General features: G+C 41.0%; 1 protein-coding gene across 1 annotated transcript in view; it reads right to left on the reverse strand.

Moving 5' to 3' along the window:
• Positions 1-1,537: 1,537 nt before the first annotated feature.
• LOC133014286 (F-actin-uncapping protein LRRC16A-like) overlaps positions 1,538-19,009 on the reverse strand; it is a 68,910-nt gene continuing 51,438 nt past the window's right edge. Inside the window, exons 18-40 of the mRNA XM_061081482.1 lie at positions 18,852-18,863; positions 18,402-18,483; positions 18,166-18,265; positions 17,992-18,046; positions 13,624-13,796; positions 12,722-12,790; positions 11,157-11,250; positions 10,950-11,048; positions 10,261-10,389; positions 9,910-10,041; positions 9,468-9,643; positions 9,284-9,371; positions 8,737-8,877; positions 8,025-8,042; positions 7,458-7,524; positions 7,072-7,298; positions 6,799-6,908; positions 6,382-6,609; positions 5,987-6,197; positions 4,216-4,252; positions 2,974-3,240; positions 2,659-2,802; positions 1,538-1,695 (exon numbers count right to left, since the gene is read on the reverse strand). Coding sequence (XP_060937465.1) covers positions 1,538-1,695; positions 2,659-2,802; positions 2,974-3,240; positions 4,216-4,252; positions 5,987-6,197; positions 6,382-6,609; positions 6,799-6,908; positions 7,072-7,298; positions 7,458-7,524; positions 8,025-8,042; positions 8,737-8,877; positions 9,284-9,371; positions 9,468-9,643; positions 9,910-10,041; positions 10,261-10,389; positions 10,950-11,048; positions 11,157-11,250; positions 12,722-12,790; positions 13,624-13,796; positions 17,992-18,046; positions 18,166-18,265; positions 18,402-18,483; positions 18,852-18,863 — 2,817 coding nt within the window. The remainder of the gene's footprint in view (positions 1,696-2,658; positions 2,803-2,973; positions 3,241-4,215; positions 4,253-5,986; positions 6,198-6,381; positions 6,610-6,798; positions 6,909-7,071; positions 7,299-7,457; positions 7,525-8,024; positions 8,043-8,736; positions 8,878-9,283; positions 9,372-9,467; positions 9,644-9,909; positions 10,042-10,260; positions 10,390-10,949; positions 11,049-11,156; positions 11,251-12,721; positions 12,791-13,623; positions 13,797-17,991; positions 18,047-18,165; positions 18,266-18,401; positions 18,484-18,851; positions 18,864-19,009) is intronic.

Below are 19,009 nucleotides of genomic sequence, written 5' to 3' on the forward strand. Positions count from 1 at the left end.
GAGAGGCCAGTTTTATGACCCAAATTACATATTACAACATTAGGAAAACTGCCAGAGTCTCTACCTTTAGGTTGTAAATGAAGCTGCCAAGATCTATTAGAGAAACAGACAGTGAAACAGAGTGAAAAGGGCATTTTGCTTTTATAAGAGAAACATATGAGCAGAATCATCCTGAGACCTGTTGTTGTTATTACAGAACAGTCCAGCAGAGGGCAATGTGCTACCCTCAGCTCACCTTCACTTTCAGGCACCGTTTCCAGAGGCTGTGATGTGATCACGATGCTGCGAGTCTGGAGAGGTGTTTTCTTATTGCACAGTACGAAGTGAAAGCGAGCTGAGCCTGAAAGTCCTGAAGAACGATTCTCTAGAAAAAGCGGAGGGAAGAAGAAGAGTCTACCCAGTGTTTTGCTTTTACACAAAACTTAAGAGGTTCAAAATCTGCCTCAAAAATCGAGCGTGTCTCATTCACACTTTGCTTTTCCTCTTTCTGAATGAGTTCTCTGCTTTCGCTGGACCGTCAGCACATCATAAAAATAGACGTCAGCGGCTGAATGTAAAAAATAAAGATGAATGCGTTTCATCCACAGTGTTTGCCGAGGGTTAACAGTGCTGAAGCCTTATTGATTAGTCGTCAGTGAAGTTAAAGTGTACCACCGTCCTCTCAGAGCACAAACACATTTATATGATCACTCCATTTCTCCCACACACAAGAGGGAACGTGATGACTTAGTCCCTCTCTGAATACCTCAAATTCTTACTGTCGAAGCTACATCAAGTGTGTATTACTGATTTTTTTATTTTGCTGATGTTCTCAGCGGAAACCTGCATTTTCCTGTAAAAAAAAAAAAAAAAGGAATTGCATAAATGAAGGAAACCTGCTTGTACTGAAAATAGATCCTTCATAAATCTATACAAATAAACTGCGGGTCCCAGTCTGGTTTGATGTAAAGTAGAGTTCAAGTACGGTACAATGGTCGTGGTGTTGTGGTCCCTGGGAGACAAGCTACTGCAACATATTAGTATAAAGACTTTAGATTAGTAGTTAAGGAAGAGTTTTAGACGCACACTCAGATTCACAGTCTCTTTTTTTACACAAAAATTCTGCCTTTTCTCTTTTTTTATTACTTTACAAACCTATACTGCGTTTCAGGTTGTGTTGTTCACTGGCTGAATAAACCCGATCATCCCATGACCCATTTCCTCAAATCCTGAAAACTTGATTTGTGTTTGTGAGACGGAAGCTCTAAAGAGATTTAGTTTGGTTTTCTAGGAGACAGGACATGACAAAAAACTATTAAGCAAACTCCCCAAAATATTTTCTTTGTAGATTAAATTAAGTTTAATTGAATTTGAAGCTGTCTATTACCTGATACTATAGCAGGTCATCCTGCAAACCAAACATGATAAGTACTTTGTGGTCGGACAGGACCTAGAGAACAGGTACAACCTCTTCACATAAATAAAAACATATATATCATAATCCCCCTTAGTTTCATTTCTTAAGGAGAACATCTGAGGCTCGTCGACAGTTTTTTGCTCATATTAAAATAAAGTCTTTATCTGCCTCCTCCCTAGAATCGGATGACTTCCTGCCTGCTGCTTTGTCCTTGTCTGGGTTTGGAGTTTGGTCCTTGGTCTTCAAGGGGCCGTGATCCTCGGAGTTGGACCGCTGGACAGAGTCTGACGCTGCCCTCACTGAAAGAGGAGACAGAGAAGATTAAAATGATGGTAAGTGTTGGTGATGGAAGGATGAGAAAGAAGAGAGGGAGAATGGAAAAGAGTTGGGAAAAAAACATGATGCATTTTAATTTAAATAAATAAAAATAAATAAAATTTAACTGATGTTTTGTGACGCGTACAGTTACTAATAAGTTGGAGCCTCATCTTCTTATGTTGGCCTTACATCCAGTTAGAATAAACCAACTAAAACAGAAAGAAATGTTAACAAACCATCTCAGTCCCACTTTTAACTTCGCAGGTTTTGGAAAATTTGGACTGTAAACTGCTGGTGTGGATCAGGGGCAGATACAGGATTTTCTTTGCGCTTTCTTCAATATTGAATTTTCCAACAGTTTCTTTGATTTTCCAGGAATCAAGATGTAAAACATCAGGCATATTTAAGGAATGGATTTTTTGGTGCAGCTTGATTGAATGTAAGGGGATTATTGGGCCTTGGCCGGGCTCTGCACTCTACTGAGTGCCATTCTAGTTATTCTGTAATGAGGTTTGCACAGAGGAAGTGAGATTAAGATTATGTGTGTAGCTCTGCCAGACACCAGAGGGTTTCACCATCACCCACTAAAAGAGGAAGCAGAAAGAAATCACCAAGCCCCCAGACTGTCAGTTACAGAATAATCTATGAAAGGCTTGAGAGAGACTGAGTGAGAGTTGTGACCTGATTCTATCAGTCTGATGTGTCAAAACGGACATGTTGACTGCCTGAGAACAAGGCAAATACGTGAGACCATAGGGGAAGTCGGATCATGAAAGTGATATCAAACATCCACCGTCTGTGTCTGAGGAATCTGCTCTAATCACAGGACGGGTTTTAGATGAAGGAGGAGGCTTCACTTTCTATTTATCAAGTAACATTGACACATGGGAGTTATTGGGCTAAGGAGAGATACTCAAAGATTTTTACACATTTTCTCGACCCACCTTCCTGAGTGGTTTTGTTGGAGCCCCCTGACTGCAGACTGGTCTGACCCTCCTTGTCTTTCTCTGACATCGCCCTCTTCAGTGTGGGGAGAACGGCTCCTTTAGGAGAGACACTGCCGCTGCTGGGGGAATCTGGACTCTCATCTGTCAGAAAGATGACCAGGAAAAACATGTTACTTTAGCATTGGGTTTCCACAGTGAATTTCTCTATATTCCTTAAACATTATCTATCTTTTGAACAGGTCGTCACACTGAGGGAATATACTCTATTCCCTCAGTGTGACGACCTGTTCAGATCCAGGGCTTGTTTATTACCTATGCTCCTGCTGCTACTATTGGTCCTGGGCTTCTGCAGGATGCTGGGTCGTGCAGCCAGGGCAGGCTTCGCCCCCTGCGGCATCGGGGGCTTGGGACTTACTGGAGCCCCCGGGGGACTCGAGGAGGATGTGGCTCTGAGACGAGGAACTGTTTCAGGCTTGGTCTCACCACGCAGTGGGTTCTTTTCTGGAGAGCCAGTGTCTGGTTTAGGGGAACCAGCGGGAGGCCTGCTGCTCTCTGGGTTAGGGGGCGGAGATTTGGTAGCTGAAAAAACACAAAAGAAAGTAAATTAGATGTAAAACTTGTAAAACATCAATCCAAAACTTTTTTCTAAACGGCAAATCTAATAATAATGGAGGAAGTGGCTGTGTGTGTCTATTTTGACCTTCTGATCAATTCCAAACTTGGCGAGTGTGATGCTGAGAACCTGAAGAAGTGCTATGCTTACTGAAATTCATGAGAAAACTTCAAACATCAAATTTCTGTTAGTTATCTGAAAAAAGGAGCTACTACACTACATGGGCAGTGGCGCACTCGGTTAATTTCCATTGCACAGAGTTCAACTAGGACTTTAATTTCTACGCTGCCCCCGAGGGATGGGAATCAATAAGATGTTGTGGATACCAATGCAATTATTGATTCTTCTAATCTATCCAATTCCTTAGCGGTTCCCTCAATGATTCTTAATCAATTTTCTGTGTGGACAGAAACGCCCCAGTGCTTTCATTACAATCCTCCCTGCTGGTATCGATAAAAGGAATTGATAAGCATGGGGGTTCGTATGATTTCGATGGTTTGGACAATTTTGAACCAGTGCTCTATTCCCTTCTCTACCATCGCCCAGACGCTCAGAGCAGAGCTGAGCAGCAAACTCCCGCTGTAACAGATGTGCAGTGTGACGATGATAAGATAATGCTCTCGAAAAAGCTGCAGGTCAAAAAATCAGCCCCTACTAACAGGCTGATTTTGGTTCAGTGTTGCACTAGTCTAGTAAATGCAGCAAAAATATTATATTCTTTAATCAGAACAGATCAAAAAGTTGATATCAATGGAGATATATGCTAGTTGAAGGTAGCTCGCATGCACATATTTAATGGTTTAAGAAAAAGTCTTGACTGACTCTAAAAACAATTTACTTCAATAACAGATAACAGGCCAAATCAGATCAACACTAACTGTCAACACATGTCAGAGAGGTTTATTGCCCATAATGAAAAGTAAATGTAGAATAAAACTCACCTGTTGCATTACTCTCAGGTCTATCAGGGCTGGAAGACTGAAGGAAACACAAGGACATTATTCAGTTTCATGAATAAAGTAAATATGGAATGGAATGTTACTCCTCATGCAAAACCTAATTAAGATCGTATTCTACAGTTTAAGTAAATTTGATATATATTTGATTTTCAGATTTAAGTTATTTTAATTGTACGTGCAACTTTTCAACAGAGGGGGGCGCCTTTGTGTAAAATAAGACACACACATGGAACCCAGCCAGAACAAGCAGATGGCAGAAGTAGCTTTAGTGCCGCTGATACAAGGACAGTAAAAACCCCTAATGCTGCAAACACTATAAACCTCTTACTACACACACGGTTTACAAAGTGGTGACTTGTGAGGGACCAATTATACGTCGAGTGAACACACACAGGTGCCAACACCAACTCACCGCTTTAATGCTGACACACACCAGTTGCCTTCATAAATCTCTGTGGATACATGTTGTCCCAGTAATTTGGCAGAATAACGCCATTATTTATTTTAGATATTAATTAATCTCTTTGTTTAGCTTTTTCAGGAAATAGTAATAAATTACATAGGAAAGAGAGAAATGTATTGAATTCTGGAATTTGAAGTAATATAAAAAGGGAAACATATCTCATAACATTTACATCCTACAGTGAGTTATGAGAATTTACAGGTCAGCCCTCTTTCTTGTCTTCATTCTGTTGATGTGCTTCTCATGCTTTAATCTTTTCCTCTGCACCTCCTTCCCCTCCTCCTCCTCCTTCCATCTTGTCCTCTGGCAAAAAAAAATCTGGGTTGTTTGTGTTTTTATGTCAACATGTCGACCGGCACAATGACTAGCCTGGAGATAAATGCTAATCTTAGCATCTGCGCGTGCGTGCGTGCATGTATGCGTGTCAGTCAGTCTTTCTTATTTCATGTCGTCTCCCAGCATCCTCCGTGTGTGTTGACAGAACAGTGTTGACAGGTGGAGGCTGAACACCTTCAGCAGCTTGTCCCCAAAACAAAATGTGTCCTGGTTGAAACAAGCATCTCTCTGAACCTCGCTGCTCGCTTAACATATACACACCAATAGTCAAAAGTCTGAGTTATAGTTCATCTATAATTGTCACTTTATTTTGAAAATCATGAATAGTTATGTCTTCGACCAAAACTGTTTATATTAGGTCTCCACAAAACTTTAAAAACACTTACATTGAATGCAATCATTTTTAGTATATTTTGCATTCAACATGATATTAAAGAAATAAAGATTAAAGATATTGTTGGGTCTCCATTTTGACTCCGCACCAGCCGCAGCACACTTTTCCCAAATTTCTCGACCTGTTTCTTCTTTACTGTGTTTTTAAATAAAGGCCAAAATCCCTTATAAATGAATGTTCAACATAAATGTTGCTGGTGCACGGAAATCGAGCTGAACGATTAGTTAATTCACCAAATAGCTGATCAACAGAAAAATAAAACATTAAGTTGATTTAGTAATAACTTTTCTTTTCATTTTCAAGCAAATTCTTTATTATTTGGACTCAGACCGAACAAGATATTTGATGACCTCCTGTTTAATTCTGTGATGTTGCGATGGAAAAGATTTACAGTTTATTTTACCACCTATAAAAACAATAATGGGAAGGAAAATAACCTTCACATGTGGCTGCACAGGATATTTAATATTTACACTAATGCAGCAGTTCAGCACAACCTCAGCCACATGTTGCTGACTTTTAAATTCCCTTCTTTCCTGTCACTGTTTAAATCACCTCACCTTGTGTGCTCTCCTCTCCTGCTTGGCCTTCATCTCTGCCAGGAGGCCGCTGCCCATAATCTGCATCCCCGGGTACCGCCTCCCTCCCTGAGGACTGCCCCTGCCGTCTGAACCCTCCCACGGCTCGTCCATGGAATCAGGCGTCCTCAGCTCGTCTGATCGGTCTGAGCTGCTGCTGTAGTCTGTGGGCTGCGAGCGACTGGAGGCATCTCTACAGCGCAGACGGAAATGATTAGTGAAGCTGGATTCCACTGGTGCATTCATTCACCAGTTGAATGAAACAAGTACGTAAATCAGTATATGAAACCTTCTGATACATACCTATAGATAAACAATATAAGCCTGACAGTATTGGTAGATAATAGGAAAATAATTCAGTTTTTGTTCATCTATACCTTGACTTTGACTCAGGTGCTGGGCTCTTCACTGCCACCTTTGGTGAGGAGGGCTCCTCAGGGATGGTGGAGGCCGGTGCTGAGGACGTACCAGAGGATAAAGGAGTCGTCTGGGTTTTCTCCGATTTATCTGCTTTGTCAGATTTGGTGGATCGTTTGATTAGGTTGAGGAATCCTCCTTTCTTCTTTTTCTCTCCATCTTGAGACTCCGAATTCTTTAGGGAACGTCTGGCAAAGATAAAGAAAGGCAGATAGAGGGACCAAAGGAAAAATATTTAACATGGTTAATGTGTATAAAACGCAGACAATTACAAATATTGGTAACAGCCACTCATACCTAAATACACTTCCACTTGAATACAATCTAATACATGTCAGTCGATAATGAGGAGAAAACAGTTATTGCATTTTCCTTACTTGGAATCCATCTTGGTGACTTTTTTCGAGAAGAACTCATCTACACCCTCATCCACTCGTCCCATGAGGCCGTTCTGCTCCCCTTCCTGAGGTGGAGCGCTGTTTATTTGCTGGAAGAGGAAGTTGGAGAATATGACACCATATCTGGTAGAGTTGGGTAGCGGTACAAAACCCTAATATCTTGACCATTTGACAAACAGTGGAAATGCGTGAGACAAAGCCTTGTTATAGATTTAAAGTCGTAAGTGCAGCGGTAAGTTTATTTTGACTCACAGGTACTTTGCTGGAATGTCTTTTTTTGTTTCTGCGTGGACGCAGTTTGGTGAAGTGCTGCAGCTTCTTCTCCTCCTCAGAAGGCAGCTCCACCATCTTTCCCGGCAGACGGTGCTCCAGTTTGGGCAGGACCTGAGACGGAGTAGGCGGAGTCTGAGATGATGTTGAAGTGTCATCCACATGGATGGGAACGTCCTCCAGAGCCTTGTCCAGGTCAAACTCCATCTCTGTAGGTTTATTATTAAACATCAGTTAAATATTTACTCCCAACTACAGCAAGTTGTATCAGGCCAAATAGTCACCGAAAAGAGGCAAGTATTTTAGAGTTTGAATTAAAACAAATGTCTGATGAAATATAAACTAAAAAAATCAAATGAACTACATACCAAAGGCACGAGACACTGGTCGAAGCATTCTGCTGTGGATGCTTTTCCTCTTGGTTTTAGGAGTCATCTGAAGAGGAGACAAACATTAGTGAATATCGGTGGAAGCTGCGAATCCAAAAACCGAAACTTTCCTTTGCACAATTGATGCCTGAATAAGTATTTAAGTTTTCACATGCCATATGGTGCATGTTCAAGTTAAAACTGAAAATTTAGATGATTAAATTACAGACAATTTAAGACTTCTTGGAAACCCTGGGAGATGAGCAGTGCAATGTGGTTTGACACATTCAAAATATGTATTGTATTGTTTCAGTTTGACATACAATTTGGAAAGTGAGTGATGAAGTGACGGACAAATGGCTGTATGCCCCTACTACAGTCATACTGTTGTTTTCTACTCTTTTTAAAATTGACCGAGTACAGGAGGTTCTCTGTGCCGTAGAAACACACTACAGCAGAGAGGAGTGTGTGAGAGGCAGTGAGGAGAGACAGAAAAAGGAAAAGAACAGTGAGGCTTTAAGAAAAGCTTGAAAGGTGAGCTTAGAGGGACAGTCCAAGAGTACTTACACTGGTGCAGCACAAAGTCTCCATGGAGCAAAGGTAGAAAGAGCAGGAAGAACAGAGGAACAGAGGATTGAAGAGAAAGAGAGACAACAAACAGTAAGGCTGAAGAATTAAAAGGAAAAAGATGGAGAGGCAGCCGTGACAGCTGTGAGCTCTAGTTTAGCCTTTTCACAGTAGAAAGCACAGGAAGGTAGAAGAGAGGTATGAATGAAAAATGGGGAAGAGCAAGAGTATGAAGGCATTAACATACAGATGAGGAATCTGACAAATATGGTTGTTTCATATCATCAATCAGACTGCTATTCTTTTCTTACTGCCAACAAAAGTATCTATTTACTAGATAACACTAAATATTTAGAGCTAAAATAACCTATCCCTCATCTCCAGACCTCAATATGGGTTCTGTTATCCTCAAGAATGTATAAGCCATCTTTCATAGGCTGCTTTTATTATTTTGCAAATAAAATTGAGTTTACGGAACAGCAAGCTCTTTAAATTATTACCAAAATCAATCCTTTGTTGCTTTTGCTAAAATTAAGGGTCGTCAATTTTTGTTCAGTAGAGGGTAATATCAATCAACTGTAAAAGAAAACTATTCACAATGTATAAACCAGACCAGCCTTATGTTGATTCTTTACAAATAAAATTCAATCATTGCCATAACTGTCTCAGAATATACGTTACATACTCTGAGTTCACACCCAGCCACACCTACCATGCACGTCTCCAGATCATCCAGCCTCTCTGCCTCTAATATTTCAGCCGATGCCCGCTTAGGCATCTTCCCCTCGGGGACGTCCAGATCCAACGAGCCCTGCTGCACCAGAGGGCTACCTCGACGTACCAAATGGTCGGCCTGGGAGGAGTGGAATAAAGACAGGGTACAGAGAGGAGAGGTGATGTAGAAGGTTAAGAAAAAGAGAAGGATTGGCAAGATAAGATGAGAAGGTGGAAATAGAAGAGTAAGAAATGGTGGAAATGAGGGAGAAGAGGAAATAAGAGAGACATCAAAGAAAAGGTTTAAATTTACACTTTAAAACTTGGTGGAAAAACAGTGCTGCTGCATTGGTTTCATGCCCCGGCAACATATTTATCAATTACATGAAAACAACGATACTATGTGAATAATCAGTAATCGGACAGAGTTGAGTGAAGGTAGCTGTAGCAGAAAATACGTTACAGATAATTAAGCGAGCTCAAATGAACACACATTGTGACTGAATCGATAAACCATTAGAAAACCCTGATGACTGTTATCTTACCAGAGTGTGTTGTGAAGTGGAAAGAGCCTCCAATATCTCATCAACGATGCGATCAGACAGGAAGGACGCTAGACTCAGCTTCACCTCACTGATGCAAAGAAAGTATTTTAGAAACCCAACACACGCACACACATATATATATATATACACGCATATTAGTGCTATATAACCCACAAACACACACCTGAGCTTGTTGGAAATATCCACTCCCGACTGCTCCAGGAGGGTTTTGGTGACAAAGCTCTTGGGCACGACCATCTTGGCTGAGCTTGTCTTAACCAACTCTGGACGAAGATTACTACTCTTCATCACGTGCGGACACAGGGACTCTGCAGTGTCCATCATGGACTCCAACAGAGCCTGGAAGGGGTGAGGATAAGAAGGTGGGGGGATATATTTCAAAAATCGTCGAATTGATAAACGTTAAGATCGTCTGTTGCTTTACTTCCAGCATCGACAGGCGGCATCCATGTTTTCACTCTTTACCATCATAATGTAATAGAATTTATTTTATTTTTATCATACTATAATGATAGTATCTTCTGCAATACCTCTGATCCCTTCTTAGTATTAGATTTTAGGGTTAACGTGCTTTAACAGGTATTTAGTTGACGTTTTAACTCTACCTGGAGCTGTTGGTCCATGACCGTTGTCACCTCCCCGGCCATAGACTCCAGTTTCTCCTGGATGGGTCCCACTGAGGAGCCGCTCACCTCGTCTCTGGACGCTGATCCCAGGTGGTAGAGGTGAGGAAGCAGCTGAGGAGACAAAAAGGACGACAAGGAGAGAGTTTTAGACTTAGGAGAAAAAAACCACAACTCATATTTAATTTTAAAGTTATTCTCCATGTATTTTTGTGTCGTAGTTAAATAATATAATAATACGTCAGATATAGAAACTGATCTCCAAATGTGTTTGAAGATAAAGTTTGAATTTACACACAACAGTAAGATTGTGACACACGTGTGTCTCCTCACCGTTTTTGAGTTTCTGGCGTCTTTGATGAGGTTCTCTGCTGACCTGACGTCCTCCAAGATGGCGTCTGTCTCCGAGTTCCTCAGAGAGTTCAGGTGGTCCTGCACCTTCACGCAAATCCTGTCTATCATCTGAAAAGAAACAAGACAAGTTTTTATGGGATATGTCAAAGCCCAGAAGGTTTAGTGGATGTCCTGACACAGTAACTGATGTGTCAAAATGACATTTAAGAGCAACTACAGTTCTATATCATCTATATCCATATGAATTGGAATCAGTCGAATAATATTTGTAAAGTCCAAGTAAACTTTTCCCCAGAAGTAGCTGCAGAGTGAGCGCTCCTCTCTTTCACTCTGCGCTCTGAGGTAACATCTCTCCAACGTGTCAAAACTTCCTGTCCTCTTGGGGAAGACGTCTGTGATGGTAAAGGCAGCTGTCCACTCAGGACAAAAGATAAAGTTAACTTCTGTCACCAGCTTAAAATTGATGAGCTCACGGCAACCTAATAACGTTATTAGCATAATTAGTATGCATTAGCTCGGAGGGTTTGGCTTGTTTATCACATTATGTGAATGTTGCTGTCACCTTGAATGTCACATTGAAACGTGTTCCAAAATCCGGTGGTTTGATAAAGAGTTGCTTGATAGTTCAATGAATCAAGTGTGTGTGTGTGTGGGTGTGTGTCTCAGACCTGTTGTGTAGTTGTGGTGACAATGCCCTGCTGAAGCCGATAGGCCTGTTCCTGTAGGTATTTCCTGGTCTCGTGGTTCCTGTAGATATAATTCTCAATCTAGGCAAGGACACAAAACCAAAGTCATTAGAATAAACCAAATACATGATTTAAACAGCAACATTTCATAGACAGAGGAGGAGGAACAAATGGAGCTTATTAAAGTACCTTCAGCAAGGCGTCCTCTGTTTTGTCTGGACTGGTCTTCAGAGCCTGAGAGGCATCGATGATTGGGATGGGCATGAAACGAATGGTGAAGTTTCTAATGCACACAGCCAAATGACAATATAACACATTAGGTCACATTACTGAGTTAAGAAAAAAGACAGAAGCCGACAGAGAAATGAAAAACCTGATGCACTTGCTTTCATTCATTGAACAAATATATGCTTTCAAGGTTTATACAGCATGTTGTACTTTCATCAATGAGGGAACCGATGAAGGAGGAAATACTGGTTGTATTGTTAAGCACCAGAGAAATCAGATCCGAGGGAAACAAGGCTCTTATCACGACCTCATGTGGCTAAAATGGATTCACAGCTGGTGAACCTCCCTCCAGTTTAACAAATATTATGTCACAACAGAATCAAAGAGACATCTGCTACTTTTGATCAGATTTCTGCTTGAAAAATCTAACTGTGTTTGCCTCTTGATGAATTAAAGATACTGGTGTGAATAACACATTAACACCGAAACCTCTTTGGAAAAAAGGGAATATTTAGGCTATGTGAGTGCGTGTGTGAGTGCCTGTGTGTGCGTGTGTGTGCGTGTGTGTGCGTGTGCGGTAACAAGGCTGCGATGTGGCACGACCTCTCAGCTGGTATCACACTGCTCTATTAGAGAGCAGCGAAGTGACACCATTGGAGGTTACTGATCTTGAAAGAGAGGTCACCACACGGTATTAATATTCATATTACGATGGAGGAGAGGAAAGAATGAAAGGGACCAAAGAGAAGCAAAAAATACAATATAAAAGAACAGAAAGAAAACATTGATTTTGTTCTATGGAACATCTAATGAAAAACCTTTAAAGAATGCACAGAAAACCCAAACACAGGAGACATGGGGAAATTGACTGATACTAATAAAATGCCATGCATGCACAGTACACACACACAGTGACCCACACACGCACATGCACACACGCACACACACAGAGAAACTGAACAGATGGAAAATTGTTATTTCAATAATACAATACAGGGAGTCAGAGAGGAAATAGGGAGCTGTGCTGCTGGGAGAATATGATAAACAGAGACAGGAGATGAGACGGAGGATGTACAGATGTGTCCCAGAAGTAAATTTAGTCAGACGCTCACACAGAATATTGAACCTTAAGATGATCAGACAGAAGATACAGTAGACACAGGTCTGATTTATTCAGCCTTGACTTTTTGTCTCCAGCTTTCTCTGAGTCTGAGCATCTTTCCTTTGTTGTAGTATTCCCTGTGTGTGTGTGTGTGCCCCTCTCTCTCCCCTCTCCAGCTTCCTGTCTCTCATCCTTTCCTCCTGTCTACACACAGCTCAAGGTTTCCTCCTGCTCGGCATTCGGCAGAGTGACATCTGAGCAGCGACAGCTAAATAACTCATCAATCCCACTCAGCGTGTAACACACGATTTTGGTACATTATTAGATTTCATTTAACTGGAACACAAGTAGAGAGTCATCAACATACAATTATACTGTATATATACAGGACTCACAAAAAAAACATAGACGCAGTGTCACTCACTTCTCCAGAGCAGCTGCTACATCCTGAAGACCTTGAGGGCTGGTGTTGTTCCTATCCCAGATCACAGTCCTGTACAAAAAACGAAAGAAAAAGGTACATGTCATCAAAAATAATTAGTCATGTCAAGACATTTGCATGGGTCTCTGAACATGTAGGCTCAAATGACAATGCAAATGTCTCTTTGTTACCACAAAGTACAACTAGAGGGGCAACCAGATCTAATCCAAAAATGATTATGTCATTCCTCTGGTCATACTCCACCCCTCCACAAAATGTCATGACGTCCATTCAGTAGTTGTTGCATAATCCTGCTACATAACAAACACAGCAATGAAAACACTAGAATGGCACCAAAGGACATATCTTGGTCAAGGCCAAACAGTCCTCTTATGGAACCAAACTTGAATTCACTAGATCTGGATTTTAATCTGGATCTGATACATTTTTTTTCTAGATTATCTTTATCAAGATAAATTATAATTCTCTGAGAAATCAACACTTTTGAAGAAGTCCATATCTCATAAGGTCCATATCTCACAATGTTAAAGTATGTGATAAAAATCCGCCACCTGATCAGGAGCCGCACCAAAATTCAATGGGTTCTTCCTTATGTTATGCCAAACCCATCCACAAAATGTCATGATAATCTGTTCAGTAGTTTTTGCGTATTCCTGCCAATAAACAAACTAAACAAATACAATCGCAGATGAAAACGTAACAGTAACTACACATAAGTAATTTCTATATATATAAACTATTGATAGTCTATAATTACACTTGTCTGTTTGTATTTTATCTTGTCGGTAACACTTTGACATTTTAACCCATTATGTCTCCTCTATTGACTGCATATAACAGTCACATGTCATCACTGTGACCCGTTGAACCGGTCGTGTATTGACCTGAGTTTGGAGTTGATCTGCAGTGCCTTGGCCAGCATCTTGGCTCCCATGTCTCCCATGGCGTTGCCACTGATGTCCAGTCTGGTGAGTGAGGAGTTGCTGCCAAGGGCGTTGAGAACGATGGTCAGATCGCTCTTTAGTCGGGAGTCTGCTAGAGACAGGGAGGTGAGGGGCTGCGGGGGGGGAGGATGAGGGGAGGATGGAGGGAGGACACGTGGGGTAAGAGGAGGAGAACAGAAAAGGGTTGAGAGGGGTTTTAAATTATGAGAAGAGATAAAATATAATGATACTGCGACTGACTCTTGGGTGTCATTGACAGTGTTATGGGACAGCAGGGCAGTCTCAGGGTTTATCTACAACCTGCAGGCTGATGAGAAGCCCTTCAGTTGTGTGTGTTGGCATCAAAAGCACTGAGTATTCACAAGGAGACTTCTTGGCCACAAGTCTACTGTAATTTATGACACTGGGAATTAATATTCCTTTGAGAGACGCCTTTGATTCTTCTCCGTGTCCTGTAAAATGTACGTGGATGTAAGTGTGAGCAGAGTTACTGTTACAAAAGACTCGGTATAAAAACTATAAAGTTAATCACTAACCGTTCATTCACTGACAACAGTTCTACCAAAACATAAAAGTTCAATATAATTCAACGCTTACTCTTTTTTCTATTATACCACTTATAAAGCTGTATTGTCTTTCAGGTGGTTGTGACTCAAAAGAGCAAACAAACAAACTATACTTGTATCAGCGGATCAAGTGGACGTTCAAGAGCCTTCTGTCAATTGTCTGAAATGCGTTATCATCATTCAAAACTTCAGAGCGAAAAAGGAATCACAGGATCAAGTGGATTTCTTTGTAATGTGAGAGTGATACAAGGGTTTACAAATCCCCGACAGCGTGCGTCTGTTCAGCAGATTCGAGCTGCTCTGTGATGCGTAACATTTACACAGCTGGACACTCCTGTGATCTGCCCTCTACAGGCCACTCACTTTACCGGCCGCCAATTCGCCAGGTTGAACAGAACTCATTCATTCTTCTTTAAAATGAATGATACCTCAGCTTAACAAAGAGGAAAAGCCAATGCACGGCTTACTTCATTTGTGCGCTACTGCCGCTGCATTAGTGATTTCAGTGGTTTGAGATCTTTTACTCAAGGGAAATTCGTGATGCCAAAATTTGAAATATTGAAATTAAAAGGTTAGATAGTGTTAAACGAAGACATACTTTGGGTATAAGATTTCCCTTCGCTTCACTTCCCTGTTCAAGTCAATGGGGGGTTTCAAGTAATGTAAAAATGTGAAAGGCTTTATCAAGAGTCAATGATTGGTTTGTCCATTTGAGCCACTGTATAGAGAAGGCTGTGCAACACGGCAAACCATCAAGTAGATATGGACTCATTCTAACGAAACCGAATATATTCATGAACAATAATAATATTATTCTGCCAAAAGACGTCCTAAATCAAAGACACTTAAATTAACTGTATAATAGCATAGTGTATTTTTACCAAATCCGATATGAAAAAACATGACGTTACTTCTTGTTTACGACTTAAATGATGGCTCCTGATCCAGAGGAAGAGACTCTCACCTCCACATAGATTACCACAGTGAATGTTTGGTTGTGAAAGTGCACACACGTGCAAAATAACATAAAAAAAACAATAAGCTCAGTCAGCTCAGTGGTTATCAAATGACTTAGGGCAGTAATGAATGTGTGCTGATGAGTGTGTGGAGAAACAACATCAACATGGTTGTATAGGCGGAAAATGAGCACAGAGAGAATTATTTAGTGCCTGCATGAGTTCCTGTGGAGCACACAGCAGACATTATACATGCACATTTAAATAGGTACGAGACGATGCACCAGTGGGCGCTGTAGCTTATTCTTTCTGAAGTGTTGTAAAGAAGAAACTAAATCTTTATCACTGGGTTCCCACACAGACCCTTAAGAATAAAAACTTTGTTCTTCTAAAAAGGCTCAGTAACATCTGGTTGTTGAAGTGCAGCACAAGAAAGGAAGTCAAAATCTGTAAGTTGTATTGACAATAGTAAAGTAATTGTGATTTCCAGCCCCTGCTATGGCTGAAGCGAAGACAGTTTATAAAAAGTGAATGACTTTCAGGAGCTCAGATTTTTCAGAACTTATAAATCAGTAAGATTGTGAAATCATTTTTGCTGGAAACGCAGACACGTCTTGTTTAATAAAACCAGGAAAATGAGAAATTATAACCCAAGACACGCAAATGAAAGTGACCTTGTACCGGAGACAAATGAATCTTTTTAATGGCCGTCCATAAAATGCTGATTTGTGTTTAATACTGAAATGACTTGGTGCATATCTCCACTGCAGTCTGCAGGGGCTCTTCAAAGGAGACCAGGGTGTTTTTATGACAATAAACAGTTAAAAAATGTTATTATCATTGTTGTGCAGAGATAATTGCAGATGTATTTATCCTGTCCCCATGTTCCCTTCTACATATTTCCCTCTAAATTTGTACAGGAGATATATAGGTTGTGACTTATTTTTCTCCTAATCATAAACTTCCACCATCACATTCACTAACATGCTGATAACTACTAACGTGTATGTTTTCTCTAGGGTTTATTATAAAGTTTACAGATAGAAAACATATGACATATGAAATGTTGTTTGTTTATTGCAGCCTAAGAACAACATAAAGAGATTTCTTAATTTGTTTTTGCAGATTCTAACTAATTTAGGTTTTAACTCTTTAACTGTATTAATTATTGCCAATTAGATGTTTGAGGGCTGTTAATTCTCAATAAAATATGAGGTTTTCTTTTCATTTGTGAAGAGTAATCTTGGTGGATAAGTGAACCACATTCCTGCTCAATAATAAAATAGAGTTTATGTCTGTATTCTGGCAGCTCGCAGCGATCCCAGGTATGAGCGTCTGGACTCCAGCCAGGACAGAAACACAACAAGGTAAACGTAACGCCAGCAGCTCCGTCTCTTTGTCTGTCGTGTATTTTTGTGTATTCTGACTATTTTCCAAGACGCACAGCAGAAAAAGAAAATAAACATTCTGTTTAATAAATTATTTTACATGCAGACAAACTGTGCACATTAGAAATATTACTCCAAAGCCCCTGATATACAAACAAATCTCTGGGCACTTTCCCCCATAAATGTTGCTGCTGGTCTTTGGCTTTGATAACTTTGCACTTGCCCTCTCCGCAAATTAAGAATGACCAAATCTAAACACAGATTGTAGCCACCTGTACTCGCCATGATGCAAACTAACAATGATCGTCATCTGGGAAAACATCCTGACTAAGGCTTTCGCTGCTGTGTGACAATCCCTGTTTGCCCAAATCTCGCTATTGGAGGTGGCCATTGCAAAGTGAGCACAACCTTGGAGTCACAATGTGTACATTTAGAGGAAATGAATCAATTTGGAAAATAGCAGAATAATCCTTAAACTCTCTCCCTTCTTCTCAGCTTTTCTGAGCTCCAGCGTCCACCTGCACAGCCAGATAACCAGCTCATACACATACTGCCATCATTTTATGGAGAACGCATACACACATTCGCTCACACGCACAAACACGCACACACACACACCGACACCCACACAGAAGGCCACAAGAGCAAGCACCAAGAGACCAATCCATTGTGGCGCAGCTCAATAGGACCATCAATCTAGCACATCCAGCACTGTGGGAGACAAAGACAGGCAGGCACCAGGACAAAATCTGTTACAGCTCCCATGATGGAGGGAGAGATAAAACGAGTGGGATTGATCGAGAGACAGGAAGGAGAGGAGAGCTTTGTTTCACTGCAGGTTTTCTGAAATGTATAACTACTGAAGAAAATTATATTCTTTTAATATTTATATAATATCACTTATCCCTTTAGATGTTGAAAGACACTGTGGGGATGAGGATCACAAGCAGCCAGTGATTTGTAGAGTAATTTACAGTTTTAATCCCACAAGTTCTTTCCATGAGGTTTCCCTTTGTAGTGTAATAACCCACCAACAACTCACTTTTACTACGATTTCAAAATTAAATGACATCTACCCTAGGTTTAACAGAAAAGTTACACCTCCAGTGTTTATCAATCTTCATGCACCGTACCATATTAATCCAACAGCTTCAATATTTGTCTGCAACTCCCAGAAACCCCACAGTTTCCCTTCACTTTTAGCAATGTAGGGAAATTCGATTCACACCAGCCTCTGCTGCAGAGGTCAAGGGTCAGCTGTGGAGCAGCTGGCCGAGTCTCAACTGGTTAGATGCTTGCTCATACAGGACTTGGACCTCGAGGTCGTTCCGTGTTACCACCAGGCTACAGCGCTCCACACAGAACAAAATACAGTCGGAGGAAATTTTACAAACTCACCGACTCCTCCTCTTGAATCATGTGAACCAGGCTGTCCAGGACCGGGCCGAGGTTTCTGAGTCAGGTGGAAGAAAGACAAGGAGAGACATTTTAGCCATGTTTAAAAAAACCTGTGTGGACCTGCTAATATTGGTGTCTTAGAGAAATAAGGTCTCTCCTGCTTTGTATTCTTACTTTGACTTGATGTTGTTGAAGTTCTTGCCCAGAGAGAGGTGTCGGATGGAGCGGTTCTTGGCCAACCACACCAGCAGAGTGGACAGATCTGAGTCCAGGCCTTGAGGTATTAGAGAGGATAATATGAGAGGCTGATCTCTGCTGACGTTTGGCAGCCATAGGATTCCACAGATTTTTGAATCAGGGTTGTAAAGCTCAGTCACTGTTTGGTACAACATACGGACGCCGTCACCCACCGTTGTCAGAGATATCCAGGCTGGAGATGTTTGGGATCTCTGCTATACAACTCTCAAGGATTTGAGAACCTCCTGAGCGCAGCTGGAAAGACAGGGGGGGGGGGGGGGTGAACTTTAAACTCACAGTGCATCAGACCCAGACACATCTAAAAACCTTTAGAGGCAACAAATCAGATGGTTTCAGACTTAAAGACCTACAGGACTCTTTCGGAGAAACGTGCAACTAAAGATGGAATCATTCAGGAATTAACATGGTGATGGTGTAAAATAACACTGATCATCCAGTATGACTGCAGCTGGGAGCTGTTTGTAGTTTTATTCATTTAATTTCTTAAGGCTGATGGAAAATGGGCTCGGGAAGAGGAAAAAGCTGAGCAGAAAGCAGGCGTGCAAATTAAAAGAGGAGTGAATGAAATGTTAATTATGAGGAGTGAGTTCATTGGTACTTACACAATGACCGAGCTTAGAGCAGCATTACGGGGAGAGAAGAGCATTTCAGGGCCAAGCCAACAATTACCAACAAAAGAAATACCACACACAGATGCTTAATGCTCATTCTTCTGATCCAACATACACACGTGTGCACGCAACTGCACAAACACACTCAT

This window comes from Limanda limanda, chromosome 11 (assembly GCF_963576545.1).
Source record: "Limanda limanda chromosome 11, fLimLim1.1, whole genome shotgun sequence".
In the NCBI taxonomy this organism is placed as follows: Eukaryota; Metazoa; Chordata; class Actinopteri; order Pleuronectiformes; family Pleuronectidae; genus Limanda; species Limanda limanda.